The sequence below is a fragment of the Cyprinodon variegatus genome, unplaced genomic scaffold (genome assembly GCF_000732505.1).
Source record: "Cyprinodon variegatus isolate N-32 unplaced genomic scaffold, C_variegatus-1.0 Scaffold1663, whole genome shotgun sequence".
In the NCBI taxonomy this organism is placed as follows: domain Eukaryota; kingdom Metazoa; phylum Chordata; class Actinopteri; order Cyprinodontiformes; family Cyprinodontidae; genus Cyprinodon; species Cyprinodon variegatus.
In genome coordinates, this window is record NW_015152116.1 from 52,872 (window position 1) to 79,820 (window position 26,949).

The 26,949-nt window shown below is 38.9% G+C and overlaps 2 protein-coding genes across 3 annotated transcripts in view; both read right to left on the reverse strand.

Moving 5' to 3' along the window:
- Nucleotides 1-1,232, reverse strand: part of LOC107104239 (histone H1-beta, late embryonic-like) — a 3,600-nt gene extending 2,368 nt beyond the window's left edge. Inside the window, exons 1-5 of the mRNA XM_015404199.1 lie at nt 949-1,232; nt 606-865; nt 410-506; nt 288-337; nt 6-123 (exon numbers count right to left, since the gene is read on the reverse strand). Of these exons, the coding sequence (XP_015259685.1) occupies nt 6-123; nt 288-337; nt 410-506; nt 606-865; nt 949-1,174 (751 nt within the window). The 5' untranslated portion in view covers nt 1,175-1,232. The remainder of the gene's footprint in view (nt 1-5; nt 124-287; nt 338-409; nt 507-605; nt 866-948) is intronic.
- Nucleotides 1,233-5,010: 3,778 nt separating this feature from the next.
- Nucleotides 5,011-23,834, reverse strand: LOC107104240 (transmembrane and coiled-coil domains protein 1-like). 2 transcript variants are annotated; one of them, XM_015404201.1, is made up of 8 exons: nt 23,717-23,834; nt 20,504-20,669; nt 16,902-16,945; nt 14,382-14,644; nt 9,728-10,147; nt 8,182-8,666; nt 6,446-6,581; nt 5,011-6,366 (listed from the first exon to the last, which is right to left on the reverse strand). In XM_015404201.1, exons 4-8 carry the CDS (start codon nt 14,601-14,603, stop codon nt 6,058-6,060), a joined length of 1,572 nt encoding a protein of 523 aa, XP_015259687.1. In that variant the 5' UTR covers nt 14,604-14,644; nt 16,902-16,945; nt 20,504-20,669; nt 23,717-23,834; the 3' UTR covers nt 5,011-6,057. The 2 variants fall into 2 exon arrangements, with proteins under 2 accessions (XP_015259687.1, XP_015259686.1); XM_015404200.1 differs by having other exon boundaries at nt 14,382-15,148.
- Between the last annotated feature and the right edge of the window lie 3,115 nt (nt 23,835-26,949).

Here is a 26,949-nt window from a genome sequence, read left to right on the forward strand (position 1 = left end):
AGCCTTTTTGGTGGAATCAGAGCTTCCCTTTGCGTCTGCTTTTTTAGCTTTTGGCTTCTTTACTGGAGGTACCTTTGAAGGAGCAGCTCCCTCGTCATTTGAGCTTTTCGCAGGCTTCGCGTTCTAAGGGAAGGATAAAAAAAATAAAAAAAAAGTTTATCATCAGGAGGCCAAGCCAGAAGTAGTCAAAAGGTGTAAGGAGTTTTTAAATGATTTGAACATTTGGAAAGTTTAGTCAAGTTAATCCTTTGCTGCAAACTCCATTTCCCTGTAAATTTATCCCCTACCTTGGTAGATTTTGCCCCTTCATTCGTAGACTTTTTCTTCTTTGTGACACCTTGTAAAAAACAAACACACTATGCCATGAGTCTAAAGTCATTTGAAAATATGCATTTCACTTAATTCATACCTGCTGCCTTTGTCTTCTTTCCTTCATTTGGAGATTTTTGCATATTTGGATCCCTGTTCTCACTCTTCGGCTTTGCCTCTTTAACTTTAGGTGCAAGCTTTTTTTTTTTTATACACATACACACACAAGATATAATAGTTAATAAAAAATGATTTAATCAGATTGAAAGCTGCTGTGCTTCATTTAGTTTTCCTACCCTAAACTTTCCCATAGCGCCTGTGGTGATGGTGGCATTGGAAGGCCTCACCAGAGTCCCATTCTCTATTCCTTTCTTCAAGGCTCTGCGAACAAAGTTCTTTAGCCTCACCAGATCCACAGAGGGGTAATTCTGTTTGATGTAGCTCTGGATGGCCTGGGAGGACACTCCTTTGCGTGAATCCAGAGCTTTAAGTGCCTCTCTCACCATGATCGCAGTGGATGGATGAGCTGCAGGTTTACGCACGGCCACTGGAGGTCCTAGAAGAGACAAAAAAAAAATAATGAAGCCGCTCAAATAAACAATTTTAAACGTTCCCGTTTGTATATATAAGCTAACAAACCAGATTCTTTTTTCTCAGTCGTCCCATCTGCAGGTGCGCTGTTTGAATCGGGCTGCGGCTCAGCAGGCTGCGCTACTTGCTTTTTGGGAGGCATGCTTTTCAGAGTGAACCGGAGATAAAACGCACATCGGATGAAGCAGAGTGTCGCTTCCACTTTATACAACTGATACCAATAGAGCAGGTGTTGCACAGCGAGCTCCTGATTAGGCTCTGCAGGTGAGAGCATGTTAATTGTTCGCTCCTAATGAGTCAGCCGGAGGATGACCTGGACAGAACGGACAGAGACGGAGTGGGAGGAGTTTTCATCTAGTGCAACAAGTTTGCGGCCCCGGACAGGATGCAGGGGCCCAGAGACGATCACTGATAACATAGAAAAAATATGGAGGAATGACCATGGATCAGCGGTGGGAAGCCAGGATTGCATTTATCATGGTTTAATATTTAATTAATCAAGCCACTACAATTATTTATGTTCCAGGATGTTTGCTTTTTTTTCTAAACTAAGCGCTGAGCAACGTTAGTCTTTTCAATCATGGATCAAAATGCAAATGTATTATTTTGTATTTATGCTTGCTTTTTTATGTTTCTATAATCTTCCTTTATCCTATAAATATTTATTTTCTCTCACACTTTTCTAAAAAGAAAAAAAAAACATATTTTAGAAAATTATAGTCAGACATGTGGAATCCACCCATACAGAATACTGTTTAAGAGTTTACTCTTGCAGTTTGCAGAGTTTACTCTTGCAACTGCTGTCTTTGGATGTTTTTTTATTATGAAGCCTAGGTGTAAGTTAAACTGAAGAAACTAATTTCTTTCCTTTATCCACCTGCGGCGAAAGCCAATCGGCATCCAAAGTTCATCATAAAAGACCTCTGATACACCCCTATCTGCTCCTGTGCGCAGGCGGCGGATGCGCTGTGTGACTTCTTTCAGATGACACCGTTTTAACCCACCTCCAGCCCCTCCTCCACCATCATAGCTAAAGCTTCATCAGAGTGTCATTCCTCCCAGACTCTTACTGCTTTCCCTGTCTCATCTCAACCGGTCCGGCAGAAACCCGCCATGTTGAGCCTGGTTCTGCCAGAGGGGAAGTTTTTTCTCTCCACTGTTGCTTCATACTTGCTCATCATGGACAGGTTCTTTCGACCTGTGTTATCCAACTGGACTTCCATCTTCCAGGTCCCTGAGTGAAGCTCTAGCATCAGCTCACGCAGTCCACTGAATCTCCCCATAAAACTCAGCATACCGTCTCACCAACCAGCAGTCTACAGACTGACCAACTTCATCTATCTCCACTCCACGCCCAGTTTCAGGCCTGGGTGGAAACAACCCTCTTCTTTGCTCCTGTTCATGCATATCTATCAAAATTAAACGCTATGTTTCCTGCAGAGGTCTGAGCACCAAAAACAAAGTAATTGTATTAATACATTTATCCTAATTGTCTTTTCTCTTTGTGTGAGTTTTTCAGATGGAATTATTAATATTATTATTCTGTGAAGCTTCCTCTGTAGGCCTATCAGCTGCTCCAGAAGACATGCAATAACAATCCCATAGAACAAGATGAGCTCTTTATTTTAGGAGATAAGGAAGAATAGTCATTTTTATAACAGGTTTTTAATCTAAACTATTAAAAGCCACCTGTATAAAAAATATCTAGAGGAAAGGCCTTATTGCCTTCTGTAGAGATTGTTCCAAGTTTTTTGTTTTCACTAATTACTATTAATCTACAGCATTTGTGCATCCCTCTAAGACTAGCAATATTCGAAGTACTGGGAACTAATTTTATAACCAAATCAACACCTTTTGGATTTGTGGTCTTCTTCTGGATTATTCTAAATGACAAAACTCTTTACGCTTACTTCAGTGATCCAGATAAAAATCCATTTAACAAAATTACATATTGACATGTACACATCCTGACCAATCAGAATTCAAGGGACGATGCTTTCTGATAGTGAACTACTGGATGAGGATAGGAAATGCTGCATCCTGGGCTGTGATATCCCACAGCCTTTATAGCAGTAGCATCTCACTGTAGCTAACATGGATGAACAATAAATACAACAAATACAGCAAAACTGACTGTAACACTTATATTAGCCTGGCCTGATGCAATTTTGATATAATCAGTTCTTTAGGGACATCAAATGTAGTTTTAGATTATGGGCCCGCCTCCTGTACTGTGACTGGGGATGTCAAGACCAGGTACTCGTTAACGGTATTACCTGCCAATACAGGAGTTTTTAGAAAAATGGAAATTATTGGAATTCATCGCAGGATTGGGCCAATAGTTTTCAGCGTCATCAAAGCTTTAAAGCTGCTGTAAATCAAAGTGCAACACCATGCACAGATGTCCGATTTTGTGTTGCAACACTTTTTTACTTTGTAAACAACATGTAACATCATAAACTGGACTCTTCTTGTCACATAGCTTGCTTTGATATCTCTAATTTGATTTTTCACTTAGAAAAGATTGTAAGAGGAGGGCTGTGAAACCACAGCAAGAAAGGTTGGCAGAGGTAGTTTCTTTGAAAACATAGGCATCATATTGCTATTGGCACAACTTATCATTTAAAAATGCAGATTGGATGGAGAACCAAACAGTCAGAATCGGGACATCACTCTGTTTTAGACTGGACCAGTCTAAGAGTATTGAGCCTTAGTGAGTCTGGCTGGTAGGCCTAATTTTCATTGCCAGTGAGTGTACTATGGAATCCACCATCAAATCAACATTAATGCAAATACTGAGTGTATGTGTCAAATCTGTTAAAGACAATGTCATATGTTATTTGTTCATATCAGCCTTGACCATAAATATTTGTGATCAGAGAATCTCACTGCAGGAACAATAAGGTGGAAGATTATGAAACTGAAAGAAATTAAAACATGAATTAAATAATTGTCATGACATATTACTTTTGAATTCAACAAACGGAAGAAAAAAAATGTGTAATCTGACCTGAAACTGCGAGAATAATCAAATTAAAACATGGTTTCCAAACTAAAACAGACCGAGCTCCTGAGAGCAGCCTATTCTCTGACAAAAGCTTGAAGAAATGTCCTGCATGCTTGAGGAAACTAAACTTTAATTCTATAAATGTAAATATTACTCTACTGTTTGTAGGGGTTTTTATCTATATTTGTAGGGTTTTTTTCATTCTTTATAGATATTTAATGTTAAATACTATAGTTTCTTCTGCAACATTAATCAACAAAATAGAACTGAAAACATTTGTTTGTTTTTTTAGATGAGCTGCCTCTAGGCCAAAACACATCCTAAAGTTCTTTATCTTATATTATTTTATTCCCTGCCGTTAAATAAAATCTGTCTGGAGTGCTAGTGCATAACAGATTTTGAATCAGTTATTTCAGTCACTACTTGTAGCTTGCAGTCTCAGGCAAAAATAAAAAATATGCGGAAGATCAATTACAAGACAAAAAAAAGGATTTGCTGAAGAACTTGGCTGCCCACAGAGTGATGTATCAAAGCATATTACTAGAAAACCAGAGGAAGGAGTGCGATGGTAGGACTGAAAATGAACAGCCACCCATTACTAATCAATAAAAAACATATTAAACCTAGTTGAGAAGCTATTACCGGGACATCATTCAGCTGAATGCAGTCGGCTACACAACGCCAACAACCCTACTAAAGTACCCAGCTAATATCCACCCATGTCTGTGTTAATCTCTGATCCCTAAAACAAAGGATTTTAGCAGCTTAAAGTATAAAGTTCGTTTTCCCGTTTTAAATGAAAACAACCTGATGATGTTTTACATTTTGAGTATTTACTTATACATTATGCCCCCATAAATCTTACTATTTTTACTCAAAACCACACAGAAAACATCTAATATCTTCCACCTATAATTCCTTTAAGGTGGATAAACCTCCTACCAATTTTGAACACTACCTTTGTAAGAAACTTAAAGATAATGTCAGAATCAGGAATCCATACATTCACTTCTATTCATTTCCATATTTTACAGATGATAATAAACTAAATCTATCTAAACATAAATAAAACAGACACAAAGAGGGTTTTCTTTTTGGTAATGTATTATGCAATTGAGTTGTTGACAACTGCAAACAAATGCAAGTTAGACCTAAAGCGTAGCATTTTAAAACAGCAAATTTATTTATTATTCAAAAATAAAAAAACAAAACAAACTAATGTGTTCATATTTTGTCGTCACTAATAGAAACAGTACGGAAGCACTAAGTCTTTGAGCATTTTAGCAGCTCTTCAAGTATGTTAATTCAGTTTATAGATTATCCTTTCCACAGTGAAAGAGTCACTAGGAAAAGTGTGATGTCCAGTCAGAGGAGGAGGGCGGTCACATCTTCTGGTAGTAGCATCCTGTTAGTGATAAAAACCAGTGTGATCGACTCCACGCAGCCAAAGGAAGCAATTCAACAACCCCCTGCTGTTTGACTCAGTAACAAATGTGAGCTCAGAGCACTGATACAGAAACACAGGCCCCTGATCTTAGATGACCTGGAAGGAGAACTTTGTTACATAAGCTGAAATGCAGTGATGATGAGAAAAGGGAGAAATTAAATACAAAAAAAGACTGAAAAGAGAACTTTCTTATAAAACATAAAAATAAAAACCAGGGACACTAAAACCACAGAACACCATCAGCTCATTACAGTTAGAGAGAAAACCGGTCAAGCTTTATTAAAAATAGCAGTGACTTCAAAGCAATACCAATTGAATAAAATACAGATAAAAACTAAGGTGAAAAACAATGTAAGGTTTTTTTTCCACTTGTAAACAAATTCACTCAGAGAGAAATCCAGTGTGCAGTTCTCTCAGGCCCTCCTTCAAATATGCCCCCCACCAGGGTAAGCTGCTCATGCCTCCATTGTACCCATGACAGAAGGTGATGCCAGACCTTTTTAGCTCCTCTATTTTTGATTATCCACTTCCGAAAACAAACTTCACAAAGTGGTAAAGTGACAAACTTCTTCTACACTCCTGAGTGTTTTTAGAGAAAGTGTATGATCAAGAACTGGACAAAAAGACACAACCTTCAGTGGATCCGTCTTCCCTTCAACCTTCAGAGTCCCTTTCATTGCTTTGATTGGTTTCTCCCAGTAGGTCATCTGGGGTTTATCAGGAATTGATGCAGATACTCTGAAATAGCCTCCCAGTGCCTCCAGAGGAAGGCGAGCAGGATGACAAGGAGCAGCGTGGAAAAAGTGCGGCTTCGTGTTTTCATCAAGGGGACGACACAGTTGGCCACAGTTGACACAAACACCAGGAGGACAGCCATGACAGCCAGAAGTATATTGATTAGTTTTCCCAGAAGAGTCCGTGCCGTGGCGTTCTCCAGCCCCTCCACCACCTGCTGCTGCTGCTGTTGGAGCTCCATCTTGGATATGCGTGTCTGACAAGCCTCCAGTGCCTCCTGGAAAGGGGGGAAACAAACGCATCAGACATGTATGATGATAAAGTGTCAGATTTAGGTCCAATTAAGTCCAGCTTGCCTGGATGTCTCGTGCTCTTTCATAAGACTGGTAGGCGATTTTCTCCTCCATGCTAGCCAGTTCCTGTTTGAGGTTCAGGATTTCATTCTGGTGCAACTCTGTCAAGTCATTGAGTTGTTCTTCTAGTCGTTCACACCTAAAAAACAAAACACAGAAATCAGGGACTAAATGTCTTCTTCTAACTGTTTTATTACAAGTTTATGTTGAGAAATTACAATATCAACCAAAAGTAATTCTGTTTTGGTAATTGAAACCCAAAAATGCCATTTAAAAAAGGAATCCTAATCTAGAAGAGTAATATTTAGTGTAGATGACTATTTTTCGTAGACGAAAATGTTAGTACCAATGATCAATGTAATAATTTCAAGCACACAGAAAAATCTGGAGGCTGATGTGGAGTTTGGATCGTAAATTTCTGCTGTTCTGGATGATGATTCAAAGCTAATTGTTTTTAGCTTCTGTATTACCAAAGCAGAGCCCAGCTTGGTAGTAGAGACTTACTGGCTCTGCGTTCTGCATTAGGTGTTTTATAAGTCTGTGGTTTAAAGGAATTAATGCTTAGGGATGGGCAACCCTGGCACTGAAAGATGGGTGGAGATGCTAGCTATACCTTTAAGAATATAGTAGATAATGTCTTGTCACATTTTCATGTCATGTTCAGTTAAAGTATTATATTCAAATTTTTATTTTTAAACTACACTGTGTGAAGGATTATTAAGCAAGTTGTATTTTTGAGGATTATCTTTATTATTGGGCCACAATTGTGTTCTCAATCAACCCAAAAGACTCCTTAATATAAAAGTTTTATATTTTTGGAAGTTGCCTAATAATTAAGCACCTTATATAGGGTGTTGATGTCATTAGGCCACACCCCTTCTCATTAAAGAGATGCACACCACCTGATTAACTTAATAACAGCTTGGAGTACGACAGCATGTATGAAAAGGATGATGTGGTCGAAATACTCATTTGCCTAATAATTCTGCACACAGTGTAATAACTAGAACCTAAAAAATACATTTTGTTCCAGAGGCAGAGCAAACCGTGTTTCTGTGCCATGAGTTTTCAACCAGGGTGGCTGCCGTCTCACTAGCCGTCACCCTCTGGCTTACTGGCCGTCACCTCTAGCTAGAGGTCCGCTCTGGATGGCTCTGACCTGGAAGGTGTGATGCCTCCATGTTCCTCAGCATCACTACTCTCTCCTGAGGTTAAACATGCTGATGGTTTAACCATACAAACTAATTCCAGACCAGATGTTCTAGAACAATGTTTCTACCCCTCTCCATTATAAAATGCTGAGGTAGCTCATAAAGTGTTCTCCCTCTGACATCACCACATGGGGATGGCTTTTACTAGCTATTAATCAGAGGGCTGCTGTGGAAATACTAAATGTAGGATATTTGTGTTAGAAAAAAATTACTGTGCTTGGTTCATAATAACTCAGAACATCTGTTATGTCTGCTGCATGATTTTAATGCAAAATGATGGAATAATGAAATCAACATTACCTCATCAACACTTTAAAATGAAGTGGAACTGCTGACTAGTTTAGCGACAGTTTTTGAATTCCTCAAGAAGGATTTAATTCACAAATCTGTAACTGATCTGATGCAGCATGTTCTGCCCATCTAACAGAATGTATATTGGTATCACCGTCAAAATTTGACCGGCATAAACCAATGTTTATTTATGAACTAATAAACAACCTTAGAACCAGTTCTTGAGTGTGAGCTAACCTGTATCGTTCTTCCTGCAGGGCCTCCATGATCACCGTGTAATCCCGCTGATAATGGGATTTTAAACTTTCAAAGGACTCCTCTAGCCGACCCTGGTTTTCCCGAAGCTCGTTGATCTCATGGAATAAAGCATCAAATCCCGAGCCTTGTGCGTTATCAAGAGTATTGCCCCGGGAGCTAGGGGGGCCGCCCGGGGCCCCAGGGGTGCTGTTAGCTCCAGCCGATCCAGAAGTAGCACTTGAGCAGTCGTCCTCGCTGCCGTATCTGGGACTGGATTGTAACTGTCCTGTTCCAAGAGGCCGTGACCCCCCTGGACAACCACCCTCCTCTCCTTGTGATTCCTCCAACGAGTCCTTCAGAGCTGCGATGTTGTCGGCACTCCCAAACTTGTTCCGGATTAGGGAAGCAAATTCTCTTGGCTTGGCCACTACGGCTCCAGCTGCAGAATGAGTAGCTTGAGAGAAGCTGGACAGCCCCCCTGTTACCTGTGAATAGCAATGGTTCTGTCAGTGTCTGTTTAATAAATGATTAAAGGCCAATTTAAAGTAACAGCTACGTAATTAACTTCACAACGGATTCTGTGAATTCATATAGCTTAATGATGTCAGATAAAGTCAGAGGGGATCAATAATGCTTAGCGCTGCACATTTTTTCACATCAAACCAAACCTGCTGCATTTTATTTTTAAATGTATCTATAAAAGCAACATGAAGTGCATAATTGTAGAGTGGAATGCTGTGGCAAAGTGTAATGTGCTGGTTACAGGTGGCACTACATCACACTCTGATGCACCTTGCAAGAATGTAAAAATGAGTTTCAATGAACCAAAATAATAAAATACAAATTTAGTAACTTTTTTCAGTCACAGCGCTATTTGCCATCTGCACCATAGACACGTGCTGCAGCGATGACACTGTCAGCTGTATGAAGGACTTAAGGTGAAGTTAAGAAACAGACAGGTGGAGAGGTGGCCTAGTGGTTGGGGCATTGTGCTTGGAATCCAGAAGTTCTGAGTTCTGCACAATGGCAACCCACTGCTCCCCAAGGGAATGGGTTAAATGCAGAGGTAAATTTCTCCAATGTGAGATCAATAAAGTTCAGTTATATTATTACAAACATGATATACAAGTTTAAAAGCCAGAACTGCAGAGGTTGCCATTTTTGTTGGTTTCTCCTAAGAACTTCTGGTACAAAAACATGAAGCTGGTTGTAACATTAGGCCTTTTTGTCAAGTGATCCTCCCAGTTTAATTATGTATTATGTTTATAAGCCACCATTTTTTTCTTTTTTTTTTTATTATTTTTATAAATAGGAATGTACCCCTTTTAGAGCCTTCACTGTCCAATGTAATTCTACCAGAAATAAGTGGCTTGGAGGAGGAAGTAAAACTGATATTTCTGTGAAACTTGTCTGTACTTGTCAGAATGTGAATCAATACTAGAGTGACGTTTAAAACCAACAGACCACTGGTCAAATATTTTGTCAACTTAGAGAAAATTTTGAATTAACTAAATGTTTTCTTTATAGAGAAAGATCAGGGTCTAACCTTGGCTCCAACGCCTTTCAGACCTTGGTGCATGTCTCTTAAAACATCTTTGGGCTGCCGAGGGATGCCGTTGTGCTCCACCTCTCTGAGTTTCCGGTGGTAGTGCTCCAGCTTCCTCTGTAGCTGCTGGATGGTCTGAGCAGACTTTTGGTTCTTCTTCTCAAACACCTGTTTGATGCGTGCGCTTTGCTGTTTGTCTGCATTGTTGGCCAGTTTCAGATATTCAGCCACATTGTCATCGCGGGCATTTTGTTCGATCTTAATTTGTTCTGTGAGCTTCAGGATCTTCTGCTGCAGTTGGGCGATAGCCTGCTTGGTGCGCTGGGGGTCTGGGGTACTGTCCACCAAGTCATAGCCCTCAGCACCGTAGGGCATGGCATTGGGTGACACTGCAGGACCTGAGCCATCATACCGATCCCACTGTTTAGAAAAATAACACATACAGTTCATAAATAAATTCTTTTTTTTTTTTACATTACAATCAGAGAGGTCCATGACACTCAGCCCACCTCCCAGAGTTGAATAACATATTATTTTCTTTACATGTACTCTGTGTGACACATGCAAGTGTATAAATCTTCATACATTCATGTAATTTTTTTTTTTATATTTCTTTTTGGAAGGCTGTAGTCAGTTCTGACTTGCATCATCCATGTGTGTTTTCTGACTGTAAAGACGCCCATATGACTAAGGGCTGTCCAGATTCGGTACACCAGTTCAAAGTTCCTTTCCAACCCCCTATCGTGTTCTTACTAATGACCCGAAGACCGGTGAAGAAAGAAGAGTGAGGAGCTACACTTTAACCAATTCAGTGTCAGTGGTAGAACAAAAAAAGGGAGGATGCATGAGGGGGAGGAAAATGGAACTCAAGAAAGCAAAGAAGGAAGCAGGAAAGGAAAATAGGACACAAGTAAAGCAGCCAGGAAAGAAGGAGACAGGAAACAACTGGAGATAAGACTGGAGTTATTAAATAAAAGAAGGACATGGAGAGAGGTAAAGGTCACAGGAACAGAACAGGAATGAATAAGAATACGAGGAAGAGAGGAGGACATGGCAAAGAAAGGGAGGACAGAAACGAGGGAGGGAGGAACATGGGGAGGCAGGAAGGTAGGAAGGGAAAACACAAGAAGGAAGAAAGAAAATAAAGAAAAAAAGCACTGCTTATCTTTTGCTTAAACACATTGAAAAAAAATCCTGAATTCTTTTCCAGATTTATAGAAAGGAAAGAGGCAATTCTTCAAATGCAAGTATACACAGCAATAACACAAAATCTACAAAAGAGAAAACTCCTAATTAGTTAAACATAACTGTTTATAAAATAAAATGTAAACTGAACCGTTCATCTAAGCTGCAGGTGTAATAACACACTTACAACAGTAGATGGCGTCTATGACATAAAAAGGCAGCAAACCTCATGTTCCAGCATAATCAGGCCTGATAAACATTACTAATGACAACAAGCCATCAGAGCAAAGTGCTGCTTGTGATTACATAATGATGCAAATGTAACCCTTTCTGGTTCTTTCTTTAGAACAGATAGTCTCACAAATCTACCGGAGGCGGTTAATATAACATGTTTCTAAGGTTCGTTATGTTAGCTGATTAAGGAGAAGCTTCTATAGTACAAACATCTAAAAGGTATCACATCATTCATTTTATATATATATATATATATATATATATATATATATATAGACAGACAGACAGACAGACAGACAGATAGATAGATAGAAAATATCTAATAATTCTAACCTTTTACAAACTTTTTAGGCAGCACAAGCACAATAGGAATGTTAAAGAAGCACAAAAAGTTGCAAAATTGAGAACACTGCCATGTTTAGAAAATGCCTGCAAAACCTCTGAACAAAATCACATTACATTACCAGCTAAAAAATATTTAAAATAACGTAATAAATAGCGTCTGATTTCCCTCAATCTCTTCCCTTGTCGCTCAAATTGGATCGATTTTTCAAACGACGAGGCCAACGTCATCGGCTGCACAGCTGATTTATTTAATGTTTTAATTGGTGTGTAGGGAGATGCAGACGTGGTGTTTACATTCTTCATTTAGCAGCGGATTATTTGTAGGTGGTGGAATAGATTTGCACTGCTAACTTTTGCAGCAGTGGTTTTTACGACATGTCTTACAAATGACCGCCTTTTGTGAAATCCAAACCACTACCATATTGCTCAGCCGAAACACCTGCTGTCGCCGTATTTCGTTTGCCGGTTGCTGTAGCGTGCGGAGGAGGGGTTTATGATGCATTCAAACTGTGCAGGGAAAAATAAAACTCTCAGTGAAATTGATGCAGATGGTTTAATGTTGTTAAACCATCTGCATCAAATGAAATTTGAGTCATTTTAACTATTGTGCATAGGGAAACTCGATACACACCAGTATATTTGATATTTATAAATATATTGCCCACCCCTACTTTGCATATTGTTTGTTGCTTTAAACCCTATTTGCATTTTATTTCGATGCAATCTGTTTGGTTTTAATCTACTCTTATTTAGTTAAATATGTATGATAAGTAACGTCTGATTGGTAGATAAAATTACTGGAGTCATATGGCTATAACCTCATGTTAATAAAGTAGATTATGACGAAATAAGTTTGCAGGCACCAAATAACAGAACCTACAGAGGTATTAAATGGTGAAGGTGTACAATCAGCACTTATAATATAGACTATTAAGCTACATAAAAGTTAAGAAATAAAAATCTAAGACAAAACAGGAAAATAAAACCGATGGAGCTCTGATGGGTAGATATGAATACAATGACAGCTGTGTTGTCATTACTCTCATCTCTGCTTTGGTAGATCTTAAACTTATCATAATTACTGACAATCTCTCACCCATAGCTTTAACTTTAAAAGTTACCAGAATCTCCCTGATGAAAAGCTTTATTTGTGGTATTAGTTGTTTCTCAACTGTTCATCCCGGAACCATGTAGAGGTAGGTTTAGCTGCCAGACCTTGCACATCAAAGCTGTTGCCTGTGCCAGTGCATACAAGTAATTAATGGTGCCCTTCTTAATGCAACTCTAAGCTTTAAAACTCTTAGACGCTTTCCTCTCTGCGCACCATCAAACAGTTCTTCCCCAGAGCTTAGTTAAGTTCTCCCCGTCCTTCAGTCCACACACAGAGCTGCAGTCTGTTACCACAACTTAAAAAAAACACCCTGCTACTGTCACACAGATAATAAATTCCCAGATCAATAAGTCATCAGTAACACATTATTTTACTCTAAACAAAGGCTCTTTTATCGGCACCAACAAGACACAGTCTAAATTTAATCAAAACAAATCCACCATTTCGTTAGACAATGGGCTCTCTGTGCAGCCGAGTCAGAGAGCGTCCTGTTATCTGTCATTTAAAGCCCGGTTAGTTTATCTCTCTAATCAAGGTCAGCTAACCTGAAGCAAATCTTTACACTTTATTTACCCCTGCGAGCCGTTGCTGACCTGAAGTACACTGAAAGACTGCAAATGCTAAATTTAGAAGGGCTTAAAGCACATAGTGACAAACCAGTCAAAGGCAATCTCTGACCTTCCAACACTGACAGCTCATCTCCCCACTCAGCGGTGCTTCTAGGACATGTCCAGAGACTTAACATGATTTCCCAGTTCATTTGGTGTGCATGAGTCACCTCTAAAACCTCTATGCTTTTAACTTAAAAAAAAAGAAGATGAAAGAAAAAAAAAAAAGCTAAATTAAACGACTTTCTTTCCCAGAAAACAAACTCCTCCATTTTTTAATCTGATTGCTTAACTCTATGGACACCAAATCTTTAGGAAGCCTTTCATTCATATTAAAACAGCTATAGTGTGTGTTGTCAAAGAAAGGCTAAATTACTTTGAATACTTTTTTTCCAACCTCTTAATATCCACCTCATTTTGGGAAATTCTCACCTATTTTTCATAGCCAAATGGAAACCACATAACTTAGGAACTGTAATCCCAAATTACATGTATGATACATTATTTGAAAGCTAAGACCTTCTAGTTTCTGAATATATACATAAATATTGGGTGAGTAAAACACCCAAGCTGCATCAGTTCAAGCAATACTCAAAGTTGTTTTTTTTTTATTCTTGAAAATGATGTCTTTTTTGAACAGACATGCTTGCTTGTTGTGGCTGCTTTGTCATGGTACATTTTGACATGCTGCTATATCTGTGTTAATTGTGATTTGATGCTCCCTATGTCCATCAAATGCACTTGATTGTTGAATTGAGGAGAATCTAAGCTTTTCAACGATGTCTAACGTGTCTATATTGGTTAATATTTTACCAGTGTAATTTTCATGCATCGAGTTATTATTTGTAAACGCTTTAAAATAGCAACCCGGTGGGTTTGGAGAGGTTAAATGTTTTTTTTACCCCCGTAGTGTCTTGAAAAAATAATCATACTGTGAAATAGTTTCAGTTGTTACATCAGAGCCACAGAACTGAGGGATTTTACATTATAAACCAATTGAGAGAAGTTATGGTAAAAATGTTCAAAAAAAGATTTATAGTAATTCTTTTCAACAATCTATATTTGAACATATCAGGCATTTGAAGACTATGTTTGATAAAAACACTTGAAGCTGTGTAGAATGCATTTGTGCATCTTGCAGTCGAGCACCTTGAGGGTCGGAGACACTCACCTTGTCAGGTTCTTCAGTAGAGTGGTACCCAGAGGTCAGCAGCACGTCCACCAGAGCAGGACAGGTGGGGGTGTCTGTGGTGGAGGAGGAACGTGGGCGTCCAGCCTGCAGCAGGGCCTCATGAGTGCTCCGCCGATGGATCTGTGGGCTCCCTTTCTGGGGAGCCTCCCCAGAGCTCCCTGCTTTGCTGCGGCGGCTCTGCAGGCTGGTGCCTCGCTTCATTATGGGGGGGGCTCGGATCTGCTGCAGAACCCGGCTCAGAGCTGCGGAAGTGGCAGGATTGTCAGAATCCAAGGAGGGGGCCAAGGAGCCGGGAGGGTCCCCTACGTCTGACCCTACGTCGGCAGGCTCGGAGGGAGGGGCGCTCGCGCAGGCTGAGGCGGAGTCATGCGGGGAAACGGAGGAGCGTCGGCGCTGTGGCTGGAAGAACTGCTTCAGGCCATGCCCCAACGCTCCCATGTTCTCCAGGGCATTATGGGTGATTTTGGATAAGCCGTGCTCTGACTCCGACGCCCTCCTGCCGACCTCCAGCTCCGTTCGGCCTCCTGCATCCGGCTCATCTGGACTCTGCTCACTACTACCCTGATCCATCGGGCCCCTCCAGTTTCACAGCGAGGCTCTACGTGGGGGTTTGCAGGAGACTAGCTACGCCCCGTCGACACCCTCCTCTGAGAGGCCGGGTGAAAGCCGGGAAGCGGAGGGGATGCCGCTCAGTTGGTGCTTTAGAGTGGGCATGCATCTGTGGCTTGGCTCAATGTCATGCTTGTCTACCACAAAAAGGAAAATAAAACGCATTACAACATGCAGCAGTGAGGAACATAAAAAGCAGAAGCACAATGTGAAAAGAAAAAAAAACAAACAAACTAAGCAATAAAAAACTGGGTTGACATATAAAGGATCACTTTTGGCCCTTCCATTTAACAAGCATTTATTTAAAATTTGGTTTATTACAATTTATGTCAAAAAAGAGGAGAACCTTTCAACACAATGGATGTAAGATATCTAAATAGTCTTTTTAAAATGCCAGAGTTATGAAATGGAAAATGAGACCTTTATGAATATTTTAAGAACCTTTTAAAATTTAATGTGACAAACATCCTGTGCCATTTACTGGAGAAAAAAAAATCTTTACAGGAGAAAATACAAAACAGGCTTTAGTCTATTACCAAGTAAAACTTTCACAATATTTCCTCACCCTAACATAGAAAGGTTAGAGTCAGCCTAGGAGGAAAACACAGACCTATGTGTTTTGGGTGGTTTTAAGATCATTGCAAAACTGTTCTTATCTTGAACTTATTTTTTGGTAACTTAGATGTGTGAATGAACTTCAGGTGAGGCTGAAAAATATAAAATATAATTAGCACCACATTAGGATGCTGCTTCCACTGTTTTGCAAGGTAGGTTTAGTGGAAAACTTAACTTTGACAAGTCCATCCCCAAACTTTTTTTTTTTTTTTTTGTGGGTGGGGGTGCAGGGGTTTAATGGTCTGGACATTTTTGTTTTAGGGCAAGTCTTCAATCTTGTATCTGTAATATTTAGTCCAAACATCTGAAGAATAAAGATGCCAGAATGTGTCCAGATCCATTGATCCTGCCGTCAGCCTATATCACATATTTTTTTTCCTTCTCCTCCTGACCAACCTTTGCATGATGAGATCCTTTCTGCAATCTTTAGCCAACAGGATGGAAATGACTAATTAAAATACTACAAATTTAGTTAAAACTTATTTCAGACCATTTTGACAATAATTGATGGCAGGTTTCCATTGGAGTGGGTTATGCATCAGGGTTATGACAAGATTTATTTATTGTTTATATGTTGCCTTTACACTTTATGTGATCAATTATGATTTAAAGTAATAAATGTTTGCAATGATTAATCAATGTCTGATTTTTTTACAAAACAAGAAGTTGGCATTTTAATCAAGGTTTACCCAATTTAAGCGTTACTGAAAGTGAATTTAGTTTAAAACAACCTGGCATGTCTTAGAGGTGTCAACCCAGCAATGCAAAAAAATCCAAAGACTACACTGTTAAAAAAAACTAAAATATTGGAAATACTTTCTGAAATGTTTTCGCCATTGTTTGCGTTTCTCCCCAAAATATCCAAGCCAAATTATTTGAGAGCTTAGAAATGGACACATTTCAGAAAGCATTCAATGAATAAATCATTAACTAAGGAGAAAATTACTAAATGCTCAGATGCTGCTAATTAAGAGACAACAGAGCATACAGTAAAAAGTAAATAATAAAAATATGTTCTCCAAATAAAATAGAAAATGGAAAAAAAAAACTATGATCCAATTCTCAGCTGAACAAGGACTCCCTCCATCTGTAGCAGCCTCCCCTTTGTATCTTCTACTAAACATTGCATAGCTAAACCCTGAAATATAAAGCCATTTCCACGGATTTTTAAACCTGAAATCAGGTTTAATTAACAACAGTTTGCTTGTTACTCGATCAAAACGCATCAGCATATTTAGAAAGAAGGCAAGAAGGAGAGAGTGTGGCAGAGCTTACCATCAGCTCAGCCTCTTCTCTTCTGACTCACAACTCAGGAGAAGCTAAATGAAGCACAAACAGACAAAAATAGATTCTTCATGCAACAGAAAGGTAAAAGCTGACTTGTGAATCCATCCACTCATTAATGAATGGTAACAATAGATGGGTAGAAAAGAGTGTCAGAGAGAACCAACCACATGACCTAATCAGACCTTTAGGTGGAAACTTTAAGAGGCTGCAGCTCATTCCTGCTTAATGAGTCTTCATTTAATCACACAATGTGTTCAGATGAAATGACAGGAAAACATTAACAAGACTTCAGAGCTGCTGTCTCAGCTAATAATACAAACATGAAAAAACAAGGCGTACGCAGTTTTCAGGAGCTGTCACTGCTCCCCTCATCTGCAGAATGTTAGCACATTGTTTCATGAGTCGTCCTACTGAAGGACTGAAGAATTAAATATATTTATGCAGTTAGCACAGTTAGTTATGAAACTAAAGACTCAAATGACAAAGTTGGCCTTTAAAGCCAAGATTTGGAGCATGTCAGAAATGTACATGTACTCATCATCAGATTGACCCATTTGATAATCATTGCTTTTATGACAACGATTTGCAGCGGTTTGTCAGCTCACATGAAGGCAGAACACAGGCCCCAGCATGATCCTACCATCACCATGCCTGACTGATGGGGACTGACAGTTCTTAGATTTAAAAGGCTCTCCTTTGCTCCTCACTTTTACTGTGTGGACCTGACTTGAGCTTTGGTGGTTCCTGAGTTACTCTGGAGCATCCCAACCAAATCCCTTCTACCTTAGGCTTTGAATGGTTGAAACACTGAAACAGCTGTTTTCATCTTAGCTAGCGTAGATGCTGATTAAGCATGCTAACTTTTAGCTTTCGGACCAAACCTGACCTCAAATCTGATGTAAATGTGAGAACTATGCCTTAAAGCTGGGTATTTAACAGAAAAACTATTTGATTTATAGACACTTGTCTTAACTAAAAAAAAAAAAAATATAGGAAGGGCAAATCTCAAACAAAAATTATATTTTAACAAAATCTAATGATTAATGTTTGACTGGATCGTTAACTGGAGTATAGAGACTCTAAAACGTGCCTTTAGTTAACAGACCAACCCACTTAGAGCAGAAATTATCCCAAAATTGTTTTAAAAAAAACATTTTCATCTGTCAATCTGCTCTGTCCAGAACTCCTCTAGAGGTAAAGTTTTAAATTCACTGGTTTAATTTCATAAAACATATTCTTTAACGAACCTTTTGCTGTCTGATTATTAATCAATCAAACAAATGATCGGCAGATTAACCGATTTGCAAAATAATCGTTAGTTGCAACCCCAATTGCATCACTACGAAATTAAGAATTAAATTAATTTAAATCAGCACCATTGAAAATATGCTTTATTTTATCATGCAGGATTGGTTTTGACACTGTAGCATAAAATAAATCATGAAAAAAACATCAAATTAAATCCTGCATGGTTTAGAAACAAGAGAAAAAAACCATCCCCCATCCACCTGCAGAACCAAATGGCTAAAATCCATCATCAAAGGCCAACAACTAATATGAAATCCATGCCTATAATGATTGTGGACACTTCCCACCGGTGCCATCTAAACTAAGAATTTTTGTGGTTTCTAATTTTGCACCAAATTTATCTACTAATGGAACACAATATCATCAGTAAAACATCCCATTAAAAGTTCAGCTGGTAAGGTCCGGCCTCCATAAGCTGTCATTAAAGGAAATTAAAACCAAAGCATGTCTGCACTTAGAAGCTACATTAGCTGAGAGTAAAATGGGCTGTGAGCAGAGAATGCCTTTTGGATCATATAATTGGCCTGTTCGACTCATTTCTAGGCACGGTGTTACGCTGAGCTTCAATGAACCGGTTAGGGCGTGTTAGGGGAGAAAGTAACCTTCATGTTCCAGTTAGTCTCAAAGAGCCGTGGAAAGCTAGGTTTCACTCTATGATACACAGAATGCTTTCCAGAAAAAAAATAAAATAAAACAAACATCTGATTCAGCACTATGAGTACTGTTTAACAAGTCAAAGTAGAAAAAGTTCTCTTTTAGAGACAAAAAACCCCCAAAACAATGATGTGCTGTGACTCATTTGATGCTGGCTTTACTGGGAAATCTACAGTCTGATCACACAGCACTGAGGTGGGTTGTTGAAAACACATCAATGTGTGAGTGTGTGTGTGTGTGTGTGTGTGTGTGTACACACTTGGTACCCACACTCTAACTGAAGCAGATATTTAAAAGTTTCTTTGCTTGTTATTGGTGTTCTCATGGCTGATTCCTATATCAACACACCTGGAAGCAAATGAAAACTTCAACAAACCCATCATTAAAGCCAAGCTTTCAGTATGAACATGATTCAGCTGCATGCGCTTAATACAGCACACCAATCATCGGTCAGAACAGCTTTCTGCGCTCCTGCTAGCTGCGTTCAGGTTGTTATGGCAATACATCACACCGACTTATATAAGAGGGCTTATAGTTACTATATAAATCCTACAGGAAAGAAAAAAAACATGTTTACAGCTGCATAGCAATAAAACCAAGTTTTCAGTGATTAGTTTTAAAAAGTAAAACTAATATTTTAACCTTTAATTTCTGGTAATTTAAGTGATTCATGCTTAACATAAAGTAATGATGAAGACTTGAAGTGACAGACCTTTAATGACATCATCAAGTAGGGCAAGCCCCAGAAGGTCAATGCCAAAGCGGCTGACCGTTTATAGATCACTGTATCCATAACGGAAAGCTTGGTGGAAGGAAAAAAAAAAAAGGATGTGTTTTTCCTGACAACATTTTTTCCTCTCACTTCAGTTTCCATCCGTGTTTAAACAAAGGACTTTGAAAAGCCAGCATCTTTTGCAGTGACCTTTGTGGTTTATTTGTTCTGGAGGATGACACTGACTGTCTGCTGTTTAACTGCCACTGTTTAGCCAAAACATAACATGTCATAATCAAAAACATTTCTTTAATTATTCTGAGGTAATGGTAGAATTTTCTGACCAACCAAACAACCACAGAAAATGATCTATGTGTAATAAATATATATCACGAGTCCTTTTTTAAACTAACCACTCATACTAATTAACAATATTTAAGTTCTTTAAGATGCATCCATACCCAGAAGGGTTAACTGTGAGCGCATGCAGTACTCAGATTACCAAACTGTATTGCAGGAGCTCGAAATCGATATCAAGCTGAAAGTCTCACAGATGTGGCACTAAATCCTGCATCTGCAGAGAAAATGCAATGACATCTGACTCCTTCAGGCTGAAGTCTAAAGTAGGTCAACCAGTATTCACCTGTCACTCTGTGCACGCAGCGCTCTAATGTCACATCGGCTGCACACCGCCATGTGCAGCTGAGTTAACATTTTACTTAAGTCAGACATTCAACAATGACCGTTTGCTTCCTAAACTACTAACACCATCATTCAGGATTATTTCTACTAATATTGTTAAGAGCTTGACTAATTCCAAATAAAGATAAATGCTGCCTTAATCTAGAATAATGAAACAAAAACAATCCATTGTGTGGTAATGTGTGGGTGTGTGTGTGTTGGCTGGAGGACTTACATGTGGTCATCTGCAGCAGATCTCTGCATCTATGAGTTCAGAAGGAAAGAAAAGCTCAGCAATCCGAGCCGATTTCCGGCCCGGCTTCCTCTGGGTGACTTTCCCAAATCAAACAGCTCTTGAACTTTAGCCCACCGTTTCCTTGGAAACTTAGAGAAATCACATCCTGTAAAACAAGAGGAAAAGAACAGGAGGGAATTCAGTAAATTCTGTGAAAAGAGAGTATGTTTTTTTTAATGCAATTTAGGTTTTTAACTCAATATTTTATTCTGTATCATTTTTATTCTGTATCATTTTTAACACATTTAATTATTTTTTTCTAAATAAACACAGCCATAGACTGACATCTTAAAACAGAAACTTGTCAACATAGCCTAATATTCTGAAAGCCGTGTCACCAAAAGAGCATTAAAACCTAAGGCTAACATACTCCACAAAGTTTGTTGACCACAATTACTTTAAAGCTAGCAAGGCCAACTTCTTTGCAAGGAAAAAAAGAAAAATTAAGCATTAGTTTTACAGCCCTGGAGGGTATCCCTAACCTAAAATTAAGGAGCCAAATCCGCTTCACTCTTTCATTTTGAAGAGCACAGCCCTCAAAGGACCTTTAGAGTAATTAAGTGTGAAATGTTAATTAATAGTGCATAAATGACCCATGAGGATGTTCACTGGATGTTAATCCTCTGTCATATAGAGGCCAAACTGAATAATGAAACGCAGCAGTGATGAAACTGTAAGAATATATTGTAAATCACACATTGTTTACCTTAAAGAAGAATATCCAACGTTTATGTCATGTGTGCTAACAAATGCAAACAGACATGACAGCTAGATAAAAAAGTATAGATTTCAACTGCAAGATTTTGTTCATTAAAACTTTTTGATTATTTGCTGCAGCAGCATGTCTGCTCCATTCAAACTTCTAGTAAGTGGTTGATAGTTGGGATTGATGCTTTAATATGCATCTCAGAACATAAACTCTGTGCTTTCTCTAATTTCTGTAAACTATTTAAATTCAAACCCTGTTGGAAAATGGGGCATTGGAGAAAATGTAAAAATACAAAACTGTATTTGAGTTGGCAAAAAAAATACAATTAGGGGGTATTTTGCAAGTGAATATCGCAGTCTACACAAAGATCCAATTCTAGTTTAGGGAGCGTCCTACATCTCTAGCAATGCTTTTCTAAGACTCACTTTATGATTAAAAAATTCTGACTTTACTCAGAGACATGCATGTTCTGATTAGAGAGAACATCTAATCAGTTAGGCAAAGAGATTTGCTAAATAAACAATTACAATTACTTCCCAGTTATGTATGTTTATCATTAACAAATGCAGCCTGATAACACTAAAATGCCACCAGGCAATAAAGCAAATAAAGAAAACAGAAGGGGAGGGAAGGAGCTTTCTGCTTTGTGTGCATTAGGGCTGATAACATCAGATGAGGTGAAACAATCAAGCCAATCTGCTGGGAATAATAAAGATCAAAGCAGACCTGCAATATGTGATGGATTTTAACTCTGATACTAAAATGACTGTAATGAAAAGATCATGACACAACAAAAAAGGCAAAATACCCAAAAGAAATAGATGCTTGGTCTAATGTTATGTGACAGGAGGCATCTGCAATATGAAAAAGGTTTTATTAATGGGTGGTAACGTTTGATCTTTATTAATTAATGTTTTATGACTATTGTAAATGATGTAAAGTGAAGTGACAATATAAACGCCACTCAAGTCGCTTTGATTAAAGTGGCATACAGCAGCAGAACAGTAGCTTTTCCATTTTAGGAGCTCATCATGCTTTAGCCTGTTTATTTCCATGCCTTCATAGCTCAGCAGGTTACAGGTGCATCTCGCATCCTCACATGTAGATTTGCTACTGTGCGTATGATTTAAAATTAACACTTTAAAAACAAGGTTTTATAGTAAATATCTAACAGTGATGAAAGGGTTAATTTGCAAGTATACATGTTAAATTACAGAAAATACTGTGAGCTCTGCAGTTAGCTAGAGGGAAAGAACTGATTGATATTAGCAGCCTGCTAGCCAGCGCTCGCAGGCCGGGCCCTTTAAAAACACTCAACTATTCAATATTTCTATAAAACACTATTACAGATTATATGTGTTTTACAGTGTTTAACGAACCCCTTATAGTATTTCAAATCAAAGCATCGCAATTTTAACCCAGAGGGCTTAGCTGATCAACTAATATGTAGCATTACAAGCTAACGTAGTGCGCTGGAGGGCGTTTATTTTACGTGAGAGCGCACACCGCTGTTGTGCGGGGTGAGCAAGCAGAATCTAACAGCAAAAACAGATTAAGGGATTTATAACAGCCTCCTCTTTCAAATGAACTAAATGCCCGGTTTCTTTAATCACCAATCAATCGAAGCACAAACTAACTGAATAAAGAACGACTATAATCAGCATTTATAGCAACTCTATTACCACCAACTGTCTCACCAGCATATTAAAATATAGCTATACACAGAATAGAAAAATAGAAATGCTTTGAAACTTAACTACTGTGTAATAAATATGGGAGTAAAAATATACATGTAAAAATCAAACCGATTAATTATAAGCTGCAAATCCAAGGTGCGGCAATAAACGGTTCATACAGGTGCAAAAATCTCGACACCCCCGTCTAGATGGGAGGTATTGAGTTGCCATCTGTCACATACTCCCACAAGCTCTCTCGTATCACACCTTTCCCTCTTCTGTTTCATTGTGGCGTTATAATTTAAATACATCAATAGCTTCACCTTCTTTAAAAAATCAATGGATTCCAATAGCTACTTTTAAACAGTTACGGGAGAACGTGGCCTGGGTGTTGGCGTGAAAGTTGAATCTTAAGTTGTCACGCATTAATTCCGCCTCCCTTAATCACACTTAAATGCAATTAACAACCCCATCTTGAATCTCCGAGGTGGCAGAACGGTGCTATATTCGCTACCTGTCCACTTAGCCTGCCAGCGCCACGGCTAAAGGAAAAAAATAAAAACGTCGTTCGGCTTCGGCAACGGTTGGCCACAGGCGAGAAATGGCAACCCGCCAGGCGGCAGCGACAGGGAGGTAAACAAGGCAAATCCACCTCTGCTCCGCCCGCCCGGAGAGGGCAGCAGCATATGAAAACGCGTTTCATTCATAAAGCAGGCCGTTGCTAAAAAACACAAAAAACAAATGCTAATTGAAAAGGATTTAACTTACATGGGCGCAGACGGGGCTGTGTTGATGACCGTTCATTTCTCCCGATGGTCGACACTCCCACGATGACGTCAAATAGCGTGCTCGGCGTCAGGGTATGGCAAGTGAAAGTAACACATAATCAAACCAGCTGTAATTTAACCAGTGTTGATCCAAAATCGAGAAATACACAGAATAGCGTATAAACTGGAATATTGGAAAGTAGTATATATGGTAGTATTATTAATAAGTAGTATTAATACATTTCAATAAGATAGCCGAATAAAAATCAGAGGGGGAGAGTAACCATAGACGGTTCTTGTCAGGGGCCAACAGGGGCCAGTGCCTCTGTATAACTGGTTTTGGTCCCTATTATGCAGGGGTGGAGCTAAATGGGTGGCCAAGGGTGGCCTTAACAGCTGGTTCTACTCATGAAGAAAAACACAGGCCGCCACTCTGGCCACCCCGGTAAATTTCAACTAAAAGCGCCTCTGAGACTAACAAACAAACAAGGGTGATATATCAGTGAATACATTAGAACATCGGCGTCGCCAGACCCCATTTACTGGGGCACGTGCCCCAGTATAAATGAGCTGTGCCCCAGTATAAATGAGCTGTGCCCCAGTATAAATGAGCTGTGCCCCAGTATAAATCTCATGAATATTTGCAACAGTATTACATTTTTTAATGCATCAATTTAGATAATTCCAACGGAAGGAGACGTATATTTCTACTCAAATGCGCAGCAAGTGTGTTGGTAACTCCAAATTGAGGAAGTATTAGCGCCCCCACGTCAGCGCATGTCACTGCATGAATTGCAGGTAAATTAACACGCTGCTCTCAACTGAGTTGGATGGGACACTGTGCGGCCACGACGCATTTTTAGTCTGTTAACGTTTCTTACCTGTCAATTTTATTATTTTCCCAGTGAAACCACATGATTTATAGGCTACTAACTAAAAATGACTGCATTGGTTTGTAGATGGATATCAGGAAATTCCTCACACGAAGCAGAGACAGGGAAGCAGTAAAACAAGATGAAAGAGAGGGAGGTAAGGTCCCGTAATGAATTAGTGATTTAAGCTAAGCAGTTACATTAGGGACGTTATAAGCAATATGATAGATATTTACATAATTATAAATTTAAGTTTTTTAATGTTTGCTGTAGAGGATGAGAATGAAGGTGCTGGAGTAAGAAAGGGAGGAGGAGGCGAGACTGACAGGCAAGAGACAGGTGAAGGACAGGAGAGAGACAGGACCATGAAGGTGATGAGGGAGCAACAACCAGCTTCCACAAACAAGAAGGGGACATTAGCGACTTAGGGGGAAAGCATGATGGTCCTAAACAAGTGAAGTTATCCCACTATCCCCAGCACAAATTTGGAGTAAAAAAACGTTCATTTAATTCAAAATGGTTTGAGCTTTTCCTGGTTAAAAAAGAAAGCCTTGTCATCAAGGACATGCAGTGTGTTTTCAACTTGCTTGATAACATCATGTTCCCAACACTAACGCAGGTCATCCAGATCTCCTCACCATCCCAGTCTACAGCTGGAGTTGTGAAAGGTCATTCAGTGTGTTGAGAAGGATCCACACTTGGCTGAGGTGCACAATGGGACAAGACAGGCTCCATCATCTTGCTATTTTATCAGTTGAAAAGGAAGAACTTTCTAAGCTGAGTCACAAGTGATTGACCACTTTGCAAAAATGATAAATAGGAGGTACACTTTAATGCTCAAAAAATAAAAGGAAAACTTAGTTCAGGTTGAGTTAAAATTTCCCCCGAACTAAAACTCTGTAACCTAGGAATTAATGATTACTTCAGAATGTGTATAAGGAAACTTTTTATTTGTCAAAGTTGTTGATGTCTTATTTTTTATAGCTGCAATGTTGAAAATGTTCATGTTTGTTAAAACAAATATGCTCTTATACTCATTAATATCTCAACTGGTAATTTTGGTAGGAATGTATCAGGGTTGTGCAGTGTGCTTGTCTGTATTTATGTATGGAAGGAGGGGCATATGCACTAGGGGGCCAGTGCCCCAGTAAAGCTTTGTGCCTAGCAACGCCCCTGCATTAGAAGAAAAGAAAAACGAGAAAACCTAAAACATTTCTTACTGTTGCATTTCATTTATTGCTAACAATTAAGAGGTTTTCCAGACCCTTTATAGTTTTAAAACATCTTAGGCTCTGCACTCTTTATTGTCAAAATTAGCTTGCCGCACCTACATTTTTGGTTTTGGTTGCCACAATTTGAAATCATAAATAAAATATTCAGATACATTTTTAACAGGTTGAAAGTGTGCCATATGTCAGTGCAATCTAGTCCACCCCCCCTCACACACACACAGACAGACCAAATATGGGAGCTTATGGCAGAGAAAAACAACAGTCTTAATGGTCACTAATAAACCTTAAGGCAGATCCAAGACTCCAGAATATTCCTTGAAAACTGATAGCGGGGAGAAGATAACTCGATCCAGATGTGTCTCAAGAAGAGGCTCACTGTGACCCCAGGCCACCTTATTGGAACTCCTCTTCCACAATTTATTTTCCTATGTCGATGCTGGAAAGTATTGAAATACAATTCAGGACACAAAGTGCAGCTTCCCTACTCCCAGCCATAAGCAAGTATTGTAAGGTCCCGCTGAACTGAACGTGCATAAGGTAAAATAAAAATATATCAAGTCACAAGGTGAGCTTGAATCGATCCTGGGTGTCCACCTAGAATGACACCTACCCTTGGTGTCATTCTGATTTCAAACCAGATATTAACAACCAAACTAAGTATGTTATTAGACTAGGTTACTTTCGTTGAAAAATCATTAAAAGAATAGAGGGTGAGACTAAGTGTATGATTTCAGCAAATTAAATTAATATCTTTGCTGGTGTGAACCTGATCAATATGAAACTCTATCAGATAGCTGCACCTTATCTAAAATGCTGCTACCAAAGTCCTGAGCAACACAATGGAATTGAAAATTATTATATCAGCTTTTAATTGGCTGTTTGAAAAAAAAAGTATGGACATGCAAGATTTTCTTGATTAAAAACATCATTGAATATGAAAAAAATAAATTCCTCCTGTAAAAGCAACGCTTGGTGTAACAAAAGCATTTAATTGTAGTTTAAAATACTTGCATTTTGCACCGCTGACATGGGTGCCTCTAATATATGATTAAATGGCTTGCCATATCTCCTAGTTGATTCACCAAGGTGAGCAACTCAGAAGGTTTCCACAATGTGCATACATGACTATG